Source organism: Oncorhynchus tshawytscha, unplaced genomic scaffold, assembly GCF_018296145.1.
Source record: "Oncorhynchus tshawytscha isolate Ot180627B unplaced genomic scaffold, Otsh_v2.0 Un_scaffold_14120_pilon_pilon, whole genome shotgun sequence".
Lineage (NCBI taxonomy): Eukaryota > Metazoa > Chordata > Actinopteri > Salmoniformes > Salmonidae > Oncorhynchus > Oncorhynchus tshawytscha.
Window position 1 is genome coordinate 187,501 of NW_024609564.1, and position 20,000 is coordinate 207,500.

General features: G+C 44.6%; 1 protein-coding gene across 1 annotated transcript in view; it reads right to left on the bottom strand.

Annotated features, from left to right (window-relative positions):
- slit2 (slit homolog 2 (Drosophila)) overlaps positions 1-20,000 on the bottom strand; it is a gene marked incomplete at its 5' end in the record, with an annotated part of 104,222 nt that overhangs the window by 83,097 nt on the left and 1,125 nt on the right. Inside the window, 8 exon segments of the mRNA XM_042315932.1 lie at positions 5,464-5,607; positions 6,338-6,409; positions 6,492-6,563; positions 8,332-8,403; positions 10,705-10,837; positions 12,164-12,327; positions 15,972-16,043; positions 16,975-17,046. Of these exon segments, the coding sequence (XP_042171866.1) occupies positions 5,464-5,607; positions 6,338-6,409; positions 6,492-6,563; positions 8,332-8,403; positions 10,705-10,837; positions 12,164-12,327; positions 15,972-16,043; positions 16,975-17,046 (801 nt within the window).

Genomic DNA, 20,000 nt, shown 5'->3' on the forward strand with positions numbered 1-20,000 from the left:
TGACTCAGTCTTTAGTCTCAGACCACGTCTTCCCTAAGTATCCCAGTGACTCAGACCACGTCTTCCCTAAGTATCCCAGTGACTCAGTCTTTAGTCTCAGACCACGTCTTCCCTAAGTATCCCAGTGACTCAGTCTTTAGTCTCAGACCACGTCTTCCCTAAGTATCCCAGTGACTCAGTCTTTAGTCTCAGACCACGTCTTCCCTAAGTATCCCAGTGACTCAGTCTTTAGTCTCAGACCACGTCTTCCCTAAGTATCCCAGTGACTCAGTCTTTAGTCTCAGTCTTTAGTCTGACAGACCACGTCTTCCCTAAGTATCCCAGTGACTCAGTCTTTAGTCTCAGACCACGTCTTCCCTAAGTATCCCAGTGACTCAGTCTTTAGTCTCAGACCACGTCTTCCCTAAGTATCCCAGTGACTCAGAGTCTCAGACCACGTCTTCCCTAAGTATCCCAGTGACTCAGTCTTTAGTCTCAGACCACGTCTTCCCTAAGTATCCCAGTGACTCAGTCTTTAGTCTCAGACCACGTCTTCCCTAAGTATCCCAGTGACTCAGTCTTTAGTCTCAGACCACGTCTTCCCTAAGTATCCCAGTGACTCAGACTCAGACCACGTCTTCCCTAAGTATCCCAGTGACTCAGTCTTTAGTCTCAGACCACGTCTTCCCTAAGTATCCCAGTGACTCAGTCTTTAGTCTCAGACCACGTCTTCCCTAAGTATCCCAGTGACTCAGTCTTTAGTCTCAGACCACGTCTTCCCTAAGTATCCCAGTGACTCTCAGTCTTTTCCCAGTCTCAGTCTCAGTACCACGTCTTCCCTAAGTATCCCAGTGACTCAGTCTTTAGTCTCAGACCACGTCTTCCCTAAGTATCCCAGTGACTCAGTCTTTAGTCTCAGACCACGTCTTCCCTAAGTATCCCAGTGACTCAGTCTTTAGTCTCAGACCACGTCTTCCCTAAGTATCCCAGTGACTCAGTCTTTAGTCTCAGACCACGTCTTCCCTAAGTATCCCAGTGACTCAGTCTTTAGTTTCAGACCACGTCTTCCCTAAGTATCCCAGTGACTCAGACCACGTCTTCCCTAAGTATCCCAGTGACTCAGTCTTTAGTCTCAGACCATGTCTTCCCTAAGTATCCCAGTGGCTCAGTCTTTAGTCTCAGACCACGTCTTCCCTAAGTATCCCAGTGTCTCAGTCTTTAGTTTCAGACCACGTCTTCCCTAAGTATCCCAGTGACTCAGACCACGTCTTCCCTAAGTATCCCAGTGACCACGTCTTCCCTAAGTATCCCAGTGACTCCACGTCTTCCCTAAGTATCCCAGTGACTCAGTCTTTAGTCTCAGACCACGTCTTCCCTAAGTATCCCAGTGACTCAGTCTTTAGTCTCAGACCACGTCTTCCCTAAGTATCCCAGTGACTCAGTCTTTAGTCTCAGACCACGTCTTCCCTAAGTATCCCAGTGACTCAGTCTTTAGTCTCAGACCATCCCAGTGTCTTCCCTAAGTATCCCAGTGACTCAGTCTTTAGTCTCAGACCACGTCTTCCCTAAGTATCCCAGTGACTCAGTCTTTAGTCTCAGACCACGTCTTCCCTATCCCAGACTATCCCAGTGACTCAGTCTTTAGTCTCAGACCACGTCTTCCCTAAGTATCCCAGTGACTCAGTCTTTAGTCTCAGACCACGTCTTCCCTAAGTATCCCAGTGACTCAGTCTTTAGTCTCAGACCACGTCTTCCCTAAGTATCCCCAGTGAGTCTCAGTCTTTAGTCTCAGACCACGTCTTCCCTAAGTATCCCAGTGACTCAGTCTTTAGTCTCAGACCACGTCTTCCCTAAGTATCCCAGTGACTCAGACCACGTCTTCCCTAAGTATCCCAGTGACTCAGTTTCAGACCACGTCTTTAAGTATCCCAGTGACCAGTCTTTAGTTTCAGTCTTCCCTAAGTATCCCAGTGACTCCCAGTGACTCAGACCACGTCTTCCCTAAGTATCCCAGTGACTCAGTCTTTAATCTCAGACCACATCTTCCCTAAGTATCCCAGTGACTCAGTCTTTAGTCTCAGACCACGTCTTCCCTAAGTATCCCAGTGACTCAGTCTTTAGTCTCAGACCACGTCTTCCCTAAGTATCCCAGTGACTCAGTCTTTAGTCTCAGACCACGTCTTCCCTAAGTATCCCAGTGACTCAGACCACGTCTTCCCTAAGTATCCCAGTGACTCAGTCTTTAGTTTCAGACCACGTCTCTCCTAAGTATCCCAGTGACTCAGTATCCCAGTCTTGACTCTCAGTCTTTAGTCTCAGACCACATCTTCCCTAAGTATCCCAGTGACTCAGACCACGTCTTCCCTAAGTATCCCAGTGACTCAGTCTTTAGTCTCAGACCACGTCTTCCCTAAGTATCCCAGTGACTCAGTCTTTAGTCTCAGACCACGTCTTCCCTAAGTATCCCAGTGACTCAGACCACGTCTTCCCTAAGTATCCCAGTGACTCAGTCTTTAGTCTCAGACCACGTCTTCCCTAAGTATCCCAGTGACTCAGTCTTTAGTCTCAGACCACGTCTTCCCTAAGTATCCCAGTGACTCAGTCTTTAGTTTCAGACCACGTCTTCCCTAAGTATCCCAGTGACTCAGACCACGTCTTCCCTAAGTATCCCAGTGACTCAGTCTTTAGTCTCAGACCACGTCTTCCCTAAGTATCCCAGTGACTCAGTCTTTAGTCTCAGACCACGTCTTCCCTAAGTATCCCAGTGACTCAGTCTTTAGTCTCAGACCACGTCTTCCCTAAGTATCCCAGTGACTCAGTCTTTAGTCTCAGACCACGTCTTCCCTAAGTATCCCAGTGACTCAGTCTTTAGTCTCAGACCACGTCTTCCCTAAGTATCCCAGTGACTCAGTCTTTAGTCTCAGACCACGTCTTCCCTAAGTATCCCAGTGACTCCTCAGTCTTTAGTCTCAGACCACGTCTTCCCTAAGTATCCCAGTGACTCAGTCTTTAGTTTCAGACCACGTCTTCCCTAAGTATCCCCCAGTGACGTCTTCCCTAAGTATCCCAGTGACTCAGTCTTTAGTCTCAGACCACGTCTTCCCTAAGTATCCCAGTGTGACTCAGACCACGTCTTTAGTCCCAGTGTATCCCAGTGACTCAGTCTTTAGTCTCAGACCACGTCTTCCCTAAGTATCCCAGTGATCCCAGTCTCAGACCACGTCTTCCCTAAGTATCCCAGTGAGTCTCAGACCACGTCTTCCCTTATCCCAGTGACTCAGTCTTTAGTCTCAGACCACGTCTTCCCTAAGTATCCCAGTGACTCAGTCTTTAGTCTCAGACCACGTCTTCCCTAAGTATCCCCCAGTGACTCAGAGTCTTTAAGTCCCAGTGACCACGTCTTCCCTAAGTATCCCAGTGACTCAGTCTTTAGTCTCAGACCACGTCTTCCCTAAGTATCCCAGTGACTCAGTCTTTAGTTTCAGACCACGTCTTCCCTAAGTATCCCAGTGACTCAGTCTTTAGTCTCAGACCACGTCTTCCCTAAGTATCCCAGTGACTCAGTCTTTAGTCTCAGACCACGTCTTCCCTAAGTATCCCAGTGACTCAGTCTTTAGTCTCAGACCACGTCTTCCCTAAGTATCCCAGTGACAGTCTCAGTCTTTAGTCTCAGACCACGTCTTCCCTAAGTATCCCAGTGACTCAGTCTTTAGTCTCAGACCACGTCTTCCCTAAGTATCCCAGTGACTCAGACCAGTCTTTAGTCTCAGACCACGTCTTCCCTAAGTATCCCAGTGACTCAGTCTTTCAGACCACGTCTTCCCTAAGATCCCAGTGACGTCTTCCCTAAGTATCCCAGTGACTCAGTCTTTAGTCTCAGACCACGTCTTCCCTAAGTATCCCAGTGACTCAGTCTTTAGTCTCAGACCACGTCTTCCCTAAGTATCCCAGTGACTCAGTCTTCCCAGACTCAGTCTTCAGACCACGTCTTCCCTAAGTATCCCAGTGACTCAGACCACGTCTTCCCTAAGTATCCCAGTGACTCAGTCTTTAGTCTCAGACCACGTCTTCCCCATCCCAGTGTCTTCCCTAAGTATCCCAGTGACTCAGTCTTTAGTCTCAGACCGTCTCTCCCTAAGTATCCCTAAGTATCCCAGTGTCTCAGTCTTTAGTTTCAGACCACGTCTTCCCTAAGTATCCCAGTGACTCAGACCACGTCTTCCCTAAGTATCCCAGTGACTCAGTCTTTAGTCTCAGACCACGTCTTCCCTAAGTATCCCAGTGACTCAGTCTTTAGTCTCAGACCACGTCTTCCCTAAGTATCCCAGTGACTCAGACCACGTCTTCCCTAAGTATCCCAGTGACTCAGTCTTTAGTTTCAGACCACGTCTCCCCTAAGTATCCCAGTGACTCAGACCACGTCTTCCCTAAGTATCCCAGTGACTCAGTCTTTAGTCTCAGACCACGTCTTCCCTAAGTATCCCAGTGACTCAGTCTTTAGTCTCAGACCACGTCTTCCCTAAGTATCCCAGTGACTCAGTCTTTAGTTTCAGACCACGTCTTCCCTAAGTATCCCAGTGACTCAGACCACGTCTTCCCTCAGACCACGTCTTCCCTAAGTATCCCAGTGACTCAGTCTTTAGTCTCAGACCACGTCTTCCCTAAGTATCCCAGTGACTCAGTCTTTAGTCTCAGACCACGTCTTCCCTAAGTATCCCAGTGACTCAGTCTTTAGTCTCAGACCACGTCTTCCCTAAGTATCCCAGTGACTCAGTCTTTAGTCTCAGACCACGTCTTCCCTAAGTATCCCAGTGACTCAGTCTTTAGTCTCAGACCATGTCTTCCCTAAGTATCCCAGTGACTCAGACCACGTCTTCCCTAAGTATCCCAGTGACTCAGTCTTTAGTCTCAGACCACGTCTTCCCTAAGTATCCCAGTGACTCAGACCACGTCTTCCCTAAGTATCCCAGTGACTCAGTCTTTAGTCTCAGACCACGTCTTCCCTAAGTATCCCAGTGACTCAGTCTTTAGTCTCAGACCACGTCTTCCCTAAGTATCCCAGTGACTCCTCAGTCTTTAGTCTCAGACCACGTCTTCCCTAAGTATCCCAGTGACTCAGTCTTTAGTCTCAGACCACGTCTTCCCTAAGTATCCCAGTGACTCAGTCTTTAGTCTCAGACCACGTCTTCCCTAAGTATCCCAGTGACTCAGTCTTTAGTCTCAGACCACGTCTTCCCTAAGTATCCCAGTGACTCCTCAGTCTTTAGTCTCAGACCACGTCTTCTCTAAGTATCCCAGTGACTCAGTCTTTAGTTTCAGACCATGTCTTCCCTAAGTATCCCAGTGACTCAGTCTTTAGTGAGTGTGTGTGTGTGTGTGTGTGTGTGTGTGTGTGTGTGTGTGTGTGTGTGTGTGTGTGTGTGTGTGTGTGTGTGTGTGTGTGTGTGTGTGTGTGTGTGTGTGTGTGTGTGTGTGTGTACGTACAGGGTCTGTATGGCTCGTAGTGAAGCAAACGTTCCCTTAGCGATGGTCTGTAGTTTGTTGTCGTATAGAGAGAGCAAGTTGAGGTTGTGAAGGTCTTGGAACGCATCGACACGCAGACACGCTATCTTATTAGCATTCAACAGCCTGAAACACATAGGAACACGCTAACTCTTTAGCATTCAACAGCCTGAAACACATAGGAACACGCTAACTCTTTAGCATTCAACAGCCTGAAACACATAGGAACACGCTAACTCTTTTGCATTCAACAGCCTGAAACACATAGGAACACGCTATCTTATTAGCATTCAACAGCCTGAAACACACTATCTTATTAGCATTCAACAGCCTGAAACACATAGAAACACGCTATCTTATTAGCATTCAGCAGCCTGAAACACATAGAAACACGCTAACTCTTTAGCATTCAACAGCCTGAAACATGCTATCTTTTTAGCATTCAACAGCCTGAAACACATAGAAACACGCTAACTCTTTAGCATTCAACAGCCTGAAACACATAGAAACACGCTAACTCTTTAGCATTCAACAGCCTGAAACACATAGAAACACGCTAACTCTTTAGCATTCAACAGCCTGAAACATAGGAACACGCTAACTCTTTAGCTTTCAACAGCCTGCAACATAGGAACACGCTAACTCTTTAGCATTCAACAGCCTGAAACATGCTATCTTTTTAGCATTCAACAGCCTGAAACACATAGAAACACGCTAACTCTTTCGCATTCAACAGCCTGAAACACATAGAAACACGCTAACTCTTTTGCATTCAACTGCCTGAAACACATAGGAACACGCTAACTTTTTAGCATTCAACAGTCTGAGTGTGTTATTTCAGGTGTGTGGTACTCACAGTAGCTGAAGAGAAAACAGTCCCTCCAACAATCCTTTGGAGATTTCCGTGATCTTATTCCCGTAGAGCACCCTGGACAACACAACACACGCTAACGTCAATAGAGGGGATCTTAAGGTGTGTGTGTGTTGTAGCTAGAGGGTAGAATACTCACAGAGAGTTGAGAGATCTCAGGCCTTGGAAAGCATCTGGTGCCAGTTCTGATATCTGGTTATTACTGAGATCTCTGGAGAGAGAGAGAGAGAGAGAGAGAGAGAGAGAGAGAGGGAGAGAGGAAAGAATTAACAAAAAAACAGAGCAACCACAAAATGAGGTGGAAACTGAGCTGCACTTCCTAACCTCCTGCCCAATGTATGACCATATTAGAGAGACATATTTCCCTCAGATTACACAGATCCACAAAGAATTCGAAAACAAATCCAATTTTGATAATCTCCCATATCTACTGGGTGAAATACCACAGTGTGCCATCACAGCAGCAAGATTTGTGACCTGTTGCCACGAGAAAAGGGCAACCAGTGAAGAACAAACACCATTGTAAATACACCCATATTTATGCTTATTTATTTTATCTTGTGTCCTTTAACCATTTGTACATTGTTAAAACACTGTATATATATAATATGACATTTGTAATGTCTTTATTGTTTTGAAACTTCTGTATGTGTAATGTTTACTGTTAATTTTTATTGTTTATTTCACTTTATATATTATCTACCTCACTTGCTTTGGCAACGTTAACATAATAAAGCCCTTAAATTGAAATTGACAGACAGACCCAGAGAGACAGAGACAGACAGACCCAGAGAGACAGAGACAGACAGACCCAGAGAGACAGAGACAGACAGACCCAGAGAGACAGAGACAGACAGACCCAGAGACAGAAAGACAGACCCAGAGAGACAGAGACAAACAGACCCAGAGAGACAGAGACAGACAGACCCAGAGAGACAGAGACAGACAGACCCAGAGAGAGACAGACAGACCCAGAGAGACAGAGAAAGACAGACCCAGAGAGACAGAGACAGACAGACCCAGAGAGACAGAGACAGACAGACCCAGAGACAGACCCAGAGACAGACCCAGAGAGACAGAGACAAACAGACCCAGAGAGACAGAGACAGACCCAGAGAGACAGAGACAGACCCAGAGAGACAGAGACAAACAGACCCCAGAGACAGACAGACAGAGAAGACAGACCCAGAGAGACAGAGACAAACAGACCCAGAGCGATAGAGACAGACCCAGAGAGATAGAGACAGACCCAGATGTTATAGCCCAGAGAGACAGAGACAGACCCAGATGTTATAGCCCAGTCGACAGAGACAGACCCAGAGAGACAGAGACAGACAGACCCAGAGAGACAGAGACAGACAGACCCAGAGAGACAGAGACAGACAGACCCAGAGAGACAGAGACAGACAGACCCAGAGAGACAGAGACAGACCCAGAGAGACAGAGACAGACAGACCCAGAGAGACAGAAAGACAGACCCAGAGAGACAGAGACAGACAGACCCAGAGAGACAGAGACAAACAGATCCAGAGAGACAGAAAGACAGACCCAGAGAGACAGAGACAAACATACCCAGAGAGACAGACAGACCCAGAGAGATAGAGACAGACCCAGAGAGATAGAGACAGACCCAGATGTTATAGCCCAGAGAGACAGAGACAGACCCAGATGTTATAGCCCAGTAGACAGAGACAGACCCAGATGTTATAGCCCAGTAGACAGAGAGAGACCCAGATGTTATAGCCCAGTAGACAGAGAGAGACTCAGATGTTATAGCCCAGAGAGACAGAGACAGACAGACCCAGATGTTATAGCCCAGAGAGACAGAGACAGACAGACCCAGATGTTATAGCCCAGAGAGACAGAGACAGACCCAGATGTTATAGCCCAGAGAGACAGAGACAGACCCAGATGTTATAGCCCAGTAGACAGAAGAGGTGAATATGTACAGTCTGTTATTGTTTGAAACAGCTCCTTACATTCTGCGTAGCTTCTTGTAAGGAGAGAAGGCTCCAGCAGGAATAGCCTTGATAGAATTCTGTTCCAACCGACTAGAACAAAAAACACAACAGATATACACTGACTTTACTAAACATTAGGAACACCTTCCTACTACTGAGTTACACTGACTTTACTAAACATTAGGAACACCTTCCTAGTACTGAGTTACACACTGACTTTACTAAACATTAGGAACACCTTCCTACTACTGAGTTACACACTGACTTTACTAAACATTAGGAACACCTTCCTACTACTGAGTTACACAACGACTTTACTAAACATTAGGAACACCTTCCTACTACTGAGTTACACAACGACTTTACTAAACATTAGGAACACCTTCCTACTACTGAGTTACACTGACTTTACTAAACATTAGGAACACCTTCCTACTACTGAGTTACACAACGACTTTATTAAACATTAGGAACACCTTCCTACTACTGAGTTACACAACGACTTTATTAAACATTAGGAACACCTTCCTACTACTGAGTTATACTGACTTACCCCATGATGACATCACAATACCCCATGATGACATCACAATACCCCATAATGACATCACAATACCCCATAATGACATCACAATACCCCATAATGACATCACAAAAACAGGTTTTTAGAAATGATTAAATATACAAAAGTTAAATATCACATTTCCATAAGTATTCAGACCCTCTACTCAGTACTTTGTTGAAGCACCTTTGGCAGTGATTACAGCCTCCAGTCTTCTTGGGTCTGACGCTACAAGCTTGGCACACCTGTATTCGGGGAGTTTCTCCCATTCTTCTCTGCAGATCCTCTCAAGCTCTGTCAGGTTAGATGGGGAGCGTCGCTGCACAGCTATTTTCAGGTCTCTCCGGAGATGTTAGATTGGATTCAAGTCTGGGCTCTGGCTGGGCCACTCAAGGACATTCAGAGACTTGTCCCGAAGCCACTCCTGTGTTGTCTTGGCTGTGTGCTTAGGGTTGTTGTCCTGTTGGAAGGTGAACCTTCGTCCCAGTTTGAGGTCCTGAGTGCTCTGGAGCAGGTTTTCATTGAGGATCTTTCTGTTCTTTGCCTCGATCCTGACTAGTCTCCCAGTCCCTACCACTGAAAAACAACCCCACAGCATAATGCTGCCACCACTATGCTTCACCGTAGGGATGGTGCCAGGTTTCCTCCAAACGTGACGCTAGGCATTCAGGCCAAAGAGTTCAATCTTGGTTTCATCAGACCAGAGAATCTTGTTTCTCATGAAGACTGAGAGTCTTTAGGTGCCTTTCAGCAAACTCCAAGCGGGCTGTCATGTGCCTTTTGCTGAGGAGTGGCTTCCATCTGGCCACTCTACCATAAAGGCCTGGAGTGCTGCAGAGATGGTTGTCCTTCTGGTTCTCCCATCTCTACAGAGGAACTCTGGAGCGCTCAATTGAATTGACCACAGGTGGACTCCAAGTTGTCGAAACATCTCAAAGATGATCAATGGAAACAGGAAGTACCTGAACTCACAGCAAAGGGTCTGAATACTTATCTGCCAAAATTTCTAAAAACCTGTTTTCACTTTGTCATCATGGGGTATTGTGATGTCATCATGGGGTATTGTGATGTCATCATGGGGTATTGTGATGTCATCATGGGGTATTGTGATGTCATCATGGGGTATTGTGATGTCATCATGGGGTATTGTGATGTCATCATGGGGTATTGTGATGTCATCATGGGGTTTTGAGATTGAGGATTACAATGAATTGAATCCATGTTAGAATAAGGCTCTAATGTAACAAAAGTCTCATTTCACACAGCTGTGGTTTTACAGCCAGACTGAGAGTGTGTGTGTATGTGTCTGTGTTGACGTGTGTCTGTGTGTGTGCTTTGCGTGTGTTCGTGTAGGTACAATGCATGCGTGTGTGTATATTTATGTGTGTATGTTTATAGGTAGGTTGCTAGGTGTATGTGTGTGTGTGTAGGTCGGTTGCTAGGTGTGTGTGTGTGTGTGTAGGCCGGTTGCTAGGTGTGTGTGTGTGTATAGGTCAGTTGCTAGGTGTGTGTGTGTAGGTCGGTTGCTAGGTGTGTGTGCGTGTGTAGGTTGGTTGCTAGGTGTGTGTGTGTGTAGGTCGGTTGCTAGGTGTGTGTGTGTGTAAAGGTCAGTTGCTAGGTGTGTGTGTGTGTCTTACATCTCTGTGATGGTCTCAGGCAGGTTGCCAGGTGTGTGTGTGTCTTACATCTCTGTGATGGTCTCAGGCAGGTTGTCAGGTGTGTGTGTGTCTTACATCTCTGTGATGGTCTCAGGCAGGTTGCCAGGTGTGTGTGTGTCTTACATCTCTGTGATGGTCTCAGGCAGGTTGTCAGGTGTGTGTGTGTCTTACATCTCTGTGATGGTCTCAGGCAGGTTGTCAGGTATCTCAGAAAGGCTCTTTCCTCTACAGTCCACTATGTTGTTACTGCAGGTACAGGAGTCCGGACACTGGAGAACACTGCAGGAGAGGGAGGACTGGTGGCCTAAACACACACACACACACACACACACACACACACACACACACACACACACACACACACACACACGCACACGCACATGCACACACACACATAGAGAGAAACAAAGAGAAACATTATGAAGACAGATGAAGACATGGAGACACAGTATTGTACCGCTAACCCTAACCCTAACCCTCCTTAACCCTCCTAACCCTAGCCCTAACCCTAGCCCTAACCCTCCTAACCCTAACCCTAACCCTCCTAACCCTAGCCCTATCCCTAACCCTAACCCTAACCCTAGCCCTAACCCTCCTACCCCTAGCCCTAACCCTAACCCTAGCCCTAACCCTAACCCTCCTAACCCTAACCCTAACCCTAACCCTAACCCTAGCCCTAACCCTAACCCTCCTAACCCTCCTAATCCTAGCCCTAACCCTAGCCCTAACCCTAACCCTAGCCCTAACCCTCCTAACCCTAACCCTAGCCCTAACCCTAACCCTAGCCCTAACCCTAACCCTCCTAACCCTAGCCCTAGCCTTAACCCTAACCCTCCTAACCCTAGCCCTAACCCTAACCCTAGCCCTAACCCTAACCCTAGCCCTAACCCTAGCCCTAACCCTCCTAACCCTAGCCCTAACCCTAACCCTCCTAACCCTCCTAACCCTAGCCCTAACTCCTAACCCTAGCTCCTAACCCTAAACATAACCCTAGCTCCTAACCATAACCCTAGCTCCTAACCCTAGCTCCTAACCCTAAACCTAACCCTAGCTCCTAACCCTAAACTTAACCCTAGCTCCTAACCCTAAACTTAACTCTAGCTCCTAACCCTAACCCTAGCTCCTAACCCTAGCTCCTAACCCTAGCTAAACCTAAAGCTCCTAACCCTAGCTCCTAACCCTAGCTCCTAACCCTAAACATAACCCTAGCTCCTAACCATAACCCTAGCTCCTAACCCTAGCTCCTAACCCTAAACATAACCCTAGCTCCTAACCATAACCCTAGCTCCTAACCCTAGCTCCTAACCCTAGCTCCTAACCCTAGCTCCTAACCCTAAACTTAACCCTAGCTCCTAACCCTAAACTTAGCTCTAGCTCCTAACCCTAGCTCCTAAGCCTAGCTCCTAACCCTAGCTCCTAACCCTAAACTTAACTCTAGCTCCTAGAAACAGCATTTGACCTTGTGGGGACCAACAAATGTCCCCAGGTGGTCAAATGTTTGTTAGTTTATTATTCTAGTGGGGACATCTGGTCCAAGAACAGTTAAACACAACACACACACACACACACACACACACACACACACACACACACACACACACACACACACACACACACACACACACACTACCTGTGCAAACAAACTCTTTCTTCTGGACCTCAGCCACGTTGTGTCCCCTCATTGTAGGAGGGGACATGCACTGTGTGTAGAGACCCAGACGGGGACGCTGCCTCAACCACTCTGACAACCAGGCCACGTGACAGTCGCAGAACAGGTTGTTGGAGTGGAGACGACTGGAGAGGAGAGAGAGAGAGAGGAGAGACACGTTAACACACACAGTCACACAACAAGTTGTTGTAGTGGAGACGACTGGAGTGTCTATAATATAACTACAGGTAGACTAGTGTTAATAGTCTATAATATAACTACAGGTAGACTAGTGTTAATAGTGTTAATAGTCTATAATATAACTACAGGAGACTAGTGTTAATAGTCTATAATATAACTACAGGTAGACTAGTGTTAATAGTCTATAATATAACTACAGGTAGACTCGTGTTAATAGTCTATAATATAACTACAGGTAGACAAGTGTTAATAGTCTATAATATAACTACAGGTAGACTAGTGTTAATAGTCTATAATATAACTACAGGTAGACTAGTGTTAATAGTCTATAATATAACTACAGGTAGACTAGTGTTAATAGTCTATAATATAACTACAGGTAGACTAGTGTTAATATAGTCTATAATATAACTACAGGTAGACTAGTGTTAATAGTCTATAATATAACTACAGGTAGACTAGTGTTAATAGTCTATAATATAACTACAGGTAGACTAGTGTTAATAGTCTATAATATAACTACAGGTAGACTAGTGTTAATAGTCTATAATATAACTACAGGTAGACTAGTGTTAATAGTCTATAATATAACTACAGGTAGACTAGTGTTAATAGTGTTAATAGTCTATAATATAACTACAGGTAGACTAGTGTTAATAGTGTTAATAGTCTATAATATAACTACAGGTAGACCAGTGTTAATAGTATATAATATAACTACAGGTAGACCAGTGTTAATAGTATATAATATAACTACAGGTAGACTAGTGTTAATAGTCTATAACATAACTACAGGTAGACTAGTGTTAATAGTCTATAATATAACTACAGGTAGACTAGTGTTAATAGTCTATAATATAACTACAGGTAGACTAGTGTTAATAGTCTATAATATAACTACAGGTAGACTAGTGTTAATAGTAATATAATAGGTAGACTAGTGTTAATATATAATATAACAGGTAGACTAGTGTTAATAGTGTTAATAGTCTATAATATAACTACAGGTAGACTAGTGTTAATAGTCTATAATATAACTACAGGTAGACTAGTGTTAATAGTCTATAATATAACTACAGGTAGACTAGTGTTAATAGTCTATAATATAACTACAGGTAGACTAGTGTTAATAGTCTATAATATAACTACAGGTAGACTAGTGTTAATAGTCTATAATATAACTACAGGTAGACTAGTGTTAATAGTCTATAATATAACTACAGGTAGACTAGTGTTAATAGTATATAATATAACTACAGGTAGACTAGTGTTAATAGTCTATAATATAACTACAGGTAGACTAGTGTTAATAGTCTATAATATAACTACAGGTAGACTAGTGTTAATAGTCTATAATATAACTACAGGTAGACTAGTGTTAATAGTGTTAATAGTCTATAATATAACTACAGGTAGACTAGTGTTAATAGTGTTAATAGTCTATAATATAACTACAGGTAGACTAGTGTTAATAGTGTTAATAGTCTATAATATAACTACAGGTAGACTAGTGTTAATAGTCTATAATATAACTACAGGTAGACTAGTGTTAATAGTCTATAATATAACTACAGGTAGACTAGTGTTAATAGTGTTAATAGTCTATAATATAACTACAGGTAGACCAGTGTTAATAGTATATAATATAACTACAGGTAGAATAGTGTTAATAGTCTATAATATAACTACAGGTAGACTAGTGTTAATAGTCTATAATATAACTACAGGTAGACTAGTGTTAATAGTAGACTATAATATAATATAATACAGGTAGACTAGTGTTAATAGTCTATAATATAACTACAGGTAGACTAGTGTTAATAGTCTATAATATAACTACAGGTAGAGTGTTAATAGTGTTAATAGTCTATGTATAACTACAGGTAGTAGTGTTAATAATAGTATATAATATACCTACAGGTAGACTAGTGTTAATAGTGTTAATAGTCTATAATATAACTACAGGTAGACTAGTGTTAATAGTATATAATATAACTACAGGTAGACTAGTGTTAATAGTCTATAATATAACTACAGGTAGACTAGTGTTAATGTTAATAGTCTATAATATAACTACAGGTAGACTAGTGTTAATAGTCTATAATATAACTACAGGTAGACTAGTGTTAATAGTGTTAATAGTCTATAATATAACTACAGGTAGACTAGTGTTAATAGTAGTCTATAATATAACTACAGGTAGACTAGTGTTAATAGTCTATAATATAACTACAGGTAGACTAGTGTTAATAGTCTATAATATAACTACAGGTAGACTAGTGTTAATAGTCTATAATATAACTACAGGTAGACTAGTGTTAATAGTGTTAATAGTCTATAATATAACTACAGGTAGACTAGTGTTAATAGTGTTAATAGTCTATAATATAACTACAGGTAGACTAGTGTTAATAGTCTATAATATAACTACAGGTAGACTAGTGTTAATAGTGTTAATAGTCTATAATATAACTACAGGTAGACTAGTGTTAATAGTGTTAATAGTCTATAATATAACTACAGGTAGACTAGTGTTAATAGTGTTAATAGTCTATAATATAACTACAGGTAGACTAGTGTTAATAGTGTTAATAGTCTATAATATAACTACAGGTAGACTAGTGTTAATAGTGTATAATATAACTACAGGTAGACTAGTGTTAATAGTGTTAATAGTCTATAATATAACTACAGGTAGACTAGTGTTAATAGTCTATAATATAACTACAGGAGACTAGTGTTAATAGTGTTAATAGTCTATAATATAACTACAGGTAGACTAGTGTTAATATAGTATATAATATAACTACGGATAGACCAGTGTTAATAGTCTATAATATAACTACAGGTAGACCAGTGTTAATAGTCTATAATATAACTACAGGTAGACTAGTGTTAATAGTGTTAATAGTCTATAATATAACTACAGGTAGACTAGTGTTAATAGTGTTAATAGTCTATAATATAACTACAGGTAGACTAGTGTTAATAGTGTTAATAGTCTATAATATAACTACAGGTAGACTAGTAGTTACAGGTAGACTAGTGTATAATAGTCTATAATATAACTACAGGTAGACTAGTGTTAATAGTGTTAATAGTCTATAATATAACTACAGGTAGACTAGTGTTAATAGTCTATAATATAACTACAGGTAGACTAGTGTTAATAGTGTTAATAGTCTATAATATAACTACAGGTAGACTAGTGTTAATAGTCTATAATATAACTAGTGTTAATAGGTAGACTATAATATAACTACAGGTAATAGTCTATAATATAACTACAGGTAGACTAGTGTTAATAGTGTTAATAGTCTATAATATAACTACAGGTAGACTAGTGTTAATAGTCTATAATATAACTACAGGTAGACTAGTGTTAATAGTAATATAATATAATAGTTAATAGTATATAATATAACTACAGGTAGACTAGTGTTAATAGTCTATAATATAACTACAGGTAGACTAGTGTTAATAGTCTATAATATAACTACAGGTAGACTAGTGTTAATAGTGTTAATAGTCTATAATATAACTACAGGTAGACCAGTGTAAATAGTGATAATAGTTTTGCAACACTCACAAGGTTCTCAGTTTGGGCATGTGGTTGAAACTAGCCACCGACAGACGACTTATATTGTTGTTGTTCAGAGTTCTGTAGAGAGAGAGAGTGATAGAGGGATAGAGAGAGACAGGGAGAGAGGTGGATAGAGAGAGAGGGGGAGAGAGACAGAGAGAGGGGGGATAGAGAGAGAGAGGGAGAGAGAGACAGAGAGAGAGGTGGATAGAGAGAGAGGGGGAGAGAGACAGAGAGAGAGGTGGATAGAGAGAGAGTGGGGGAGAGTAGACAGAGAGAGAGGTGTTAATAGTGTTAGATAGAGGGGAGAGAGAGACAGAGAGAGTGTGGGGAGGGTAGAGGGAGAGTTAAGAGGGAAGAGAGTAGAGATATAATAGAGAGAGAGAGACTAGTGAGAGAGAGGGATAGAGGTAGAGAGACAGAGAGAGACGGGGAGAGAGGGGGTTAATAGAGAGGGGGATAGAGTGAGAGATGGAGAGAGAGAGAGATAATAGGGGATAGAGAGAGAGGAAGAGAGAGGGGATAGAGAGAGAGACAGAGAGAGAGAGACAGAGTATAGATAGAGACAGAGACTAGTTAATAGTGTTAATAGTCTATAATATAAGACAGGTAGACAGTGTTAAATATAGATAGAGGATAGAGAGTGAGAGACAGTAAAGAGATGGGGAGAGAGTGTTAATAGGGTTAATAGTCTATAATATAACTACAGGTAGACTAGTGTTAATAGGGGATAGACTACAGGTAGAGTGAGATAGAGAGAGAGAGAGAGACAGAGGGGATAGAGAGAGAGGAAGAGAGAGGGGATAGAGAGAGAGAGACAAAGACAGAGAGAGAGAGAGACAGAGAGAGAGAGAGAGAGAGAGAGAGAGAGAGAGAGAGAGACAGCGAGAGAGAGGCACAAATGAATAAAGAGGAAGCATTTAAACCAGATAAAATACATGGATGTAAAAGTCAGTTCAACAGGAAGTGTCTCTGGACGTGGAGGTGTCAGAGGTCAGAGGTTACTCACAGTACTTCCAGGTCTCGTAGAGCTCTGAACGCTCCGTCCTCTATACAGCTGATCTGGTTATAATCCAGCTGGCTGCACACACACAGGAGAGAGATGGAGGAGAGATGAAGGAGAGATGGAGATGGAGGAGAGAGGGAGGAGAGATGGAGGAGAGATGGAGGAGAGATGGAGGAGAGAGGGAGGAGAGAGGGAGGAGAGATGGAGGAGAGATGGAGGAGAGAGGGAGATGGAGGAGAGAGGGGGAGAGATGGAGGAGAGAGGGGGAGAGATGGAGGAGAGAGGGAGGAGAGAGGAGGAGAGAGGGAGATGGAGGAGAGATGGAGGAGAGATGAGAGATGGAGGAGAGAGGGAGATGGAGGAGAGATGGAGATGGAGGAGAGAGGGAGGAGAGAGGGAGGAGAGATGGAGATGGAGGAGAGATGGAGGGGAGATGGAGGGGAGATGGAGATGGAGGAGAGATGGAGGAGAGAGGGAGATGGAGGAGAGATGGAGGAGGGAGATGGAGGGAGAGGGAGATGGAGGAGTCTATAATATAGAGGGAGATGGAGGAGAGATGGAGATGGAGAGAGATGGATGGAGGAGATGGAGGAGAGATACAGGTAGGAGAGAGGGAGATGGAGGAGAGATGGAGATGGAGGAGAGATGGAGGATGGAGGAGAGATGGAGATGGAGGAGATGGAGGAGAGATGGAGATGGAGGAGAGATGGAGAGAGATGGAGGAGAGATGGAGGAGAGATGGAGGGAGATGGAGGAGATGGAGGGAGATGGAGAGAGATGGAGATGGAGGAGAGATGGAGGAGAGAGGGAGGAGAGATGGAGAGGAGGAGAGAGATGGAGATGGAGGAGAGAGATAGGGAGGAGAGATGGAGGAGAGAGGGAGGAGAGATGGAGGAGAGATGGAGGAGAGATGGAGGAGAGATGGAGGAGAGAGGAGAGATGGAGATGGAGGAGAGATGGAGGAGAGAGGGAGGAGAGATGGAGATGGAGGAGAGATGGAGGAGAGAGTGGAGGAGAGATGGAGGAGAGAGGGAGGAGAGAGGGAGGAGAGAGGAGAGATGGAGGAGAGATGGAGGAGAGAGGGAGGGAGATGGGAGAGATGGAGATGGAGGAGAGATGAGGAGATGGAGGAGAGATGGAGGAGAGATGGAGGAGAGAGGAGAGGAGAGAGGAGATGGAGGAGAGATGGAGGAGAGATGGAGGAGGAGAGGGAGGAGAGAGAGAGGAGAGATGGAGATGGAGGAGGAGAGATGGAGATGGAGGAGAGATGGAGGAGAGAGGAGGAGAGAGAGGGAGGAGAGGGAGGAGAGGGAGGAGAGAGGAGAGATGGAGGAGAGATGGAGGAGAGAGGGAGGAGAGATGGAGATGAAGGAGAGATGGAGGAGAGATGGAGGAGAGAGGGAGGAGAGAGGGAGGAGAGAGGGAGGAGAGAGGGAGGAGAGATGGGGGAGAGATGGAGATGGAGATGGAGAGAGATGGAGATGGAGGAGAGAGGGAGGAGAGAGGGAGGAGAGAGGGAGGAGAGAGGAGAGATGGAGGAGAGATGGAGGAGAGAGAGGAGGAGAGATGGAGATGGAGGAGAGATGGAGGAGAGATGGAGGAGAGAGGGAGGAGAGATGGAGGAGAGAGGGAGGAGAGAGGGAGAGAGATGGAGATGGAGGAGAGATGGAGGAGAGATGGAGGAGAGGAGGAGAGGGAGGAGAGGGAGGAGAGAGGAGAGATGGAGGAGAGATGGAGGAGAGATGGAGAGGAGAGGAGAGATGGAGGAGAGAGGGAGAGAGAGAGGAGAGATGGAGAGAGAGGGAGGAGGAGATGGAGGAGGAGAGGGAGGAGAGAGGGAGATGGAGGAGAGATGGAGATGGAGGAGAGAGGGAGATGGAGGAGAGATGGAGGAGAGATGGAGGAGAGATGGAGATGGAGGAGAGATGGAGATGGAGGAGAGATGGAGATGGAGGAGAGATGGAGGAGAGAATGTAGATGGAGATGGAGGAGAGATGGAGGAGAGAAGGAGATGGAGGAGAGATGGAGGAGAGATGGAGATGGAGAGAGATGGAGGAGAGAGGGAGGAGAGATGGAGGAGAGAGGGAGATGGAGGAGAGAGGGAGAGATGGTTGAGAGAGCGAGATGGAGGAGAGATGGAGGAGAGATGGAGATGGAGGAGAGAGGGAGATGGAGGAGAGAGGGAGATGGTTGAGAGAGGGAGATGGAGGAGAGATGGAGATGGAGGAGAGATGGAGGAGAGATGGAGATGGAGGAGAGATGGAGGAGAGATGAGAGATGGAGAGAGAGGGAGATGGAGGAGATGGAGGAGATGGAGATTGAGGAGAGAGGGAGAGAGAGGGAGGAGATGGATGGAGATGGAGGATGGAGATGGAGGGGAGATGGATGGAGGGGAGATGGAGATGGAGGAGAGATGGAGGAGAGAGAGGAGATGGAGGAGAGATGGAGGAGAGATGGAGGAGAGATGGAGATGGAGGAGAGAGAGGGAGATGGAGGAGAGATGGAGATGGAGGAGAGATGGAAATGGAGGAGAGAGGGAGGAGGAGAGATGGAGGAGAGATGGAGGAGAGATGGAGGAGAGAGGGAGATGGAGGAGAGATGGAGATGGAGGAGAGATGGAGGAGAGAAGAGAGATGGAGGAGAGATGTAGGAGAGAGATGTAGGAGAGAGGAGAGATGGAGGAGAGAGGGACAGAATATTTACGAGTGTTATAGAATGCTGAACCAACCGTGTTTCCAGCAGTAACCACTGTAGTGTTCCCATCCAGGATTGAAGAAATATTTCCTCACGGAAACTACCTGTCTGTTCTCCTCACAATCCATCTTCCTCCTCTGATACATCTTCCTCTTTCTTCTCTCTTCTATCTCAGTCTTCCCTCGCTCTGTCCACCTCTCGTAATGAATCTCCCTCTCTGCCTCTCTCTCTCTTTATCTCTCTGTCTCTCTCTCTCTCTCCTCTCCCTCCCTCCCAGTCCTTTGCAGATATAATTCCATGAAGACATTGAGACAGTAAATCATTCCTGTCACACA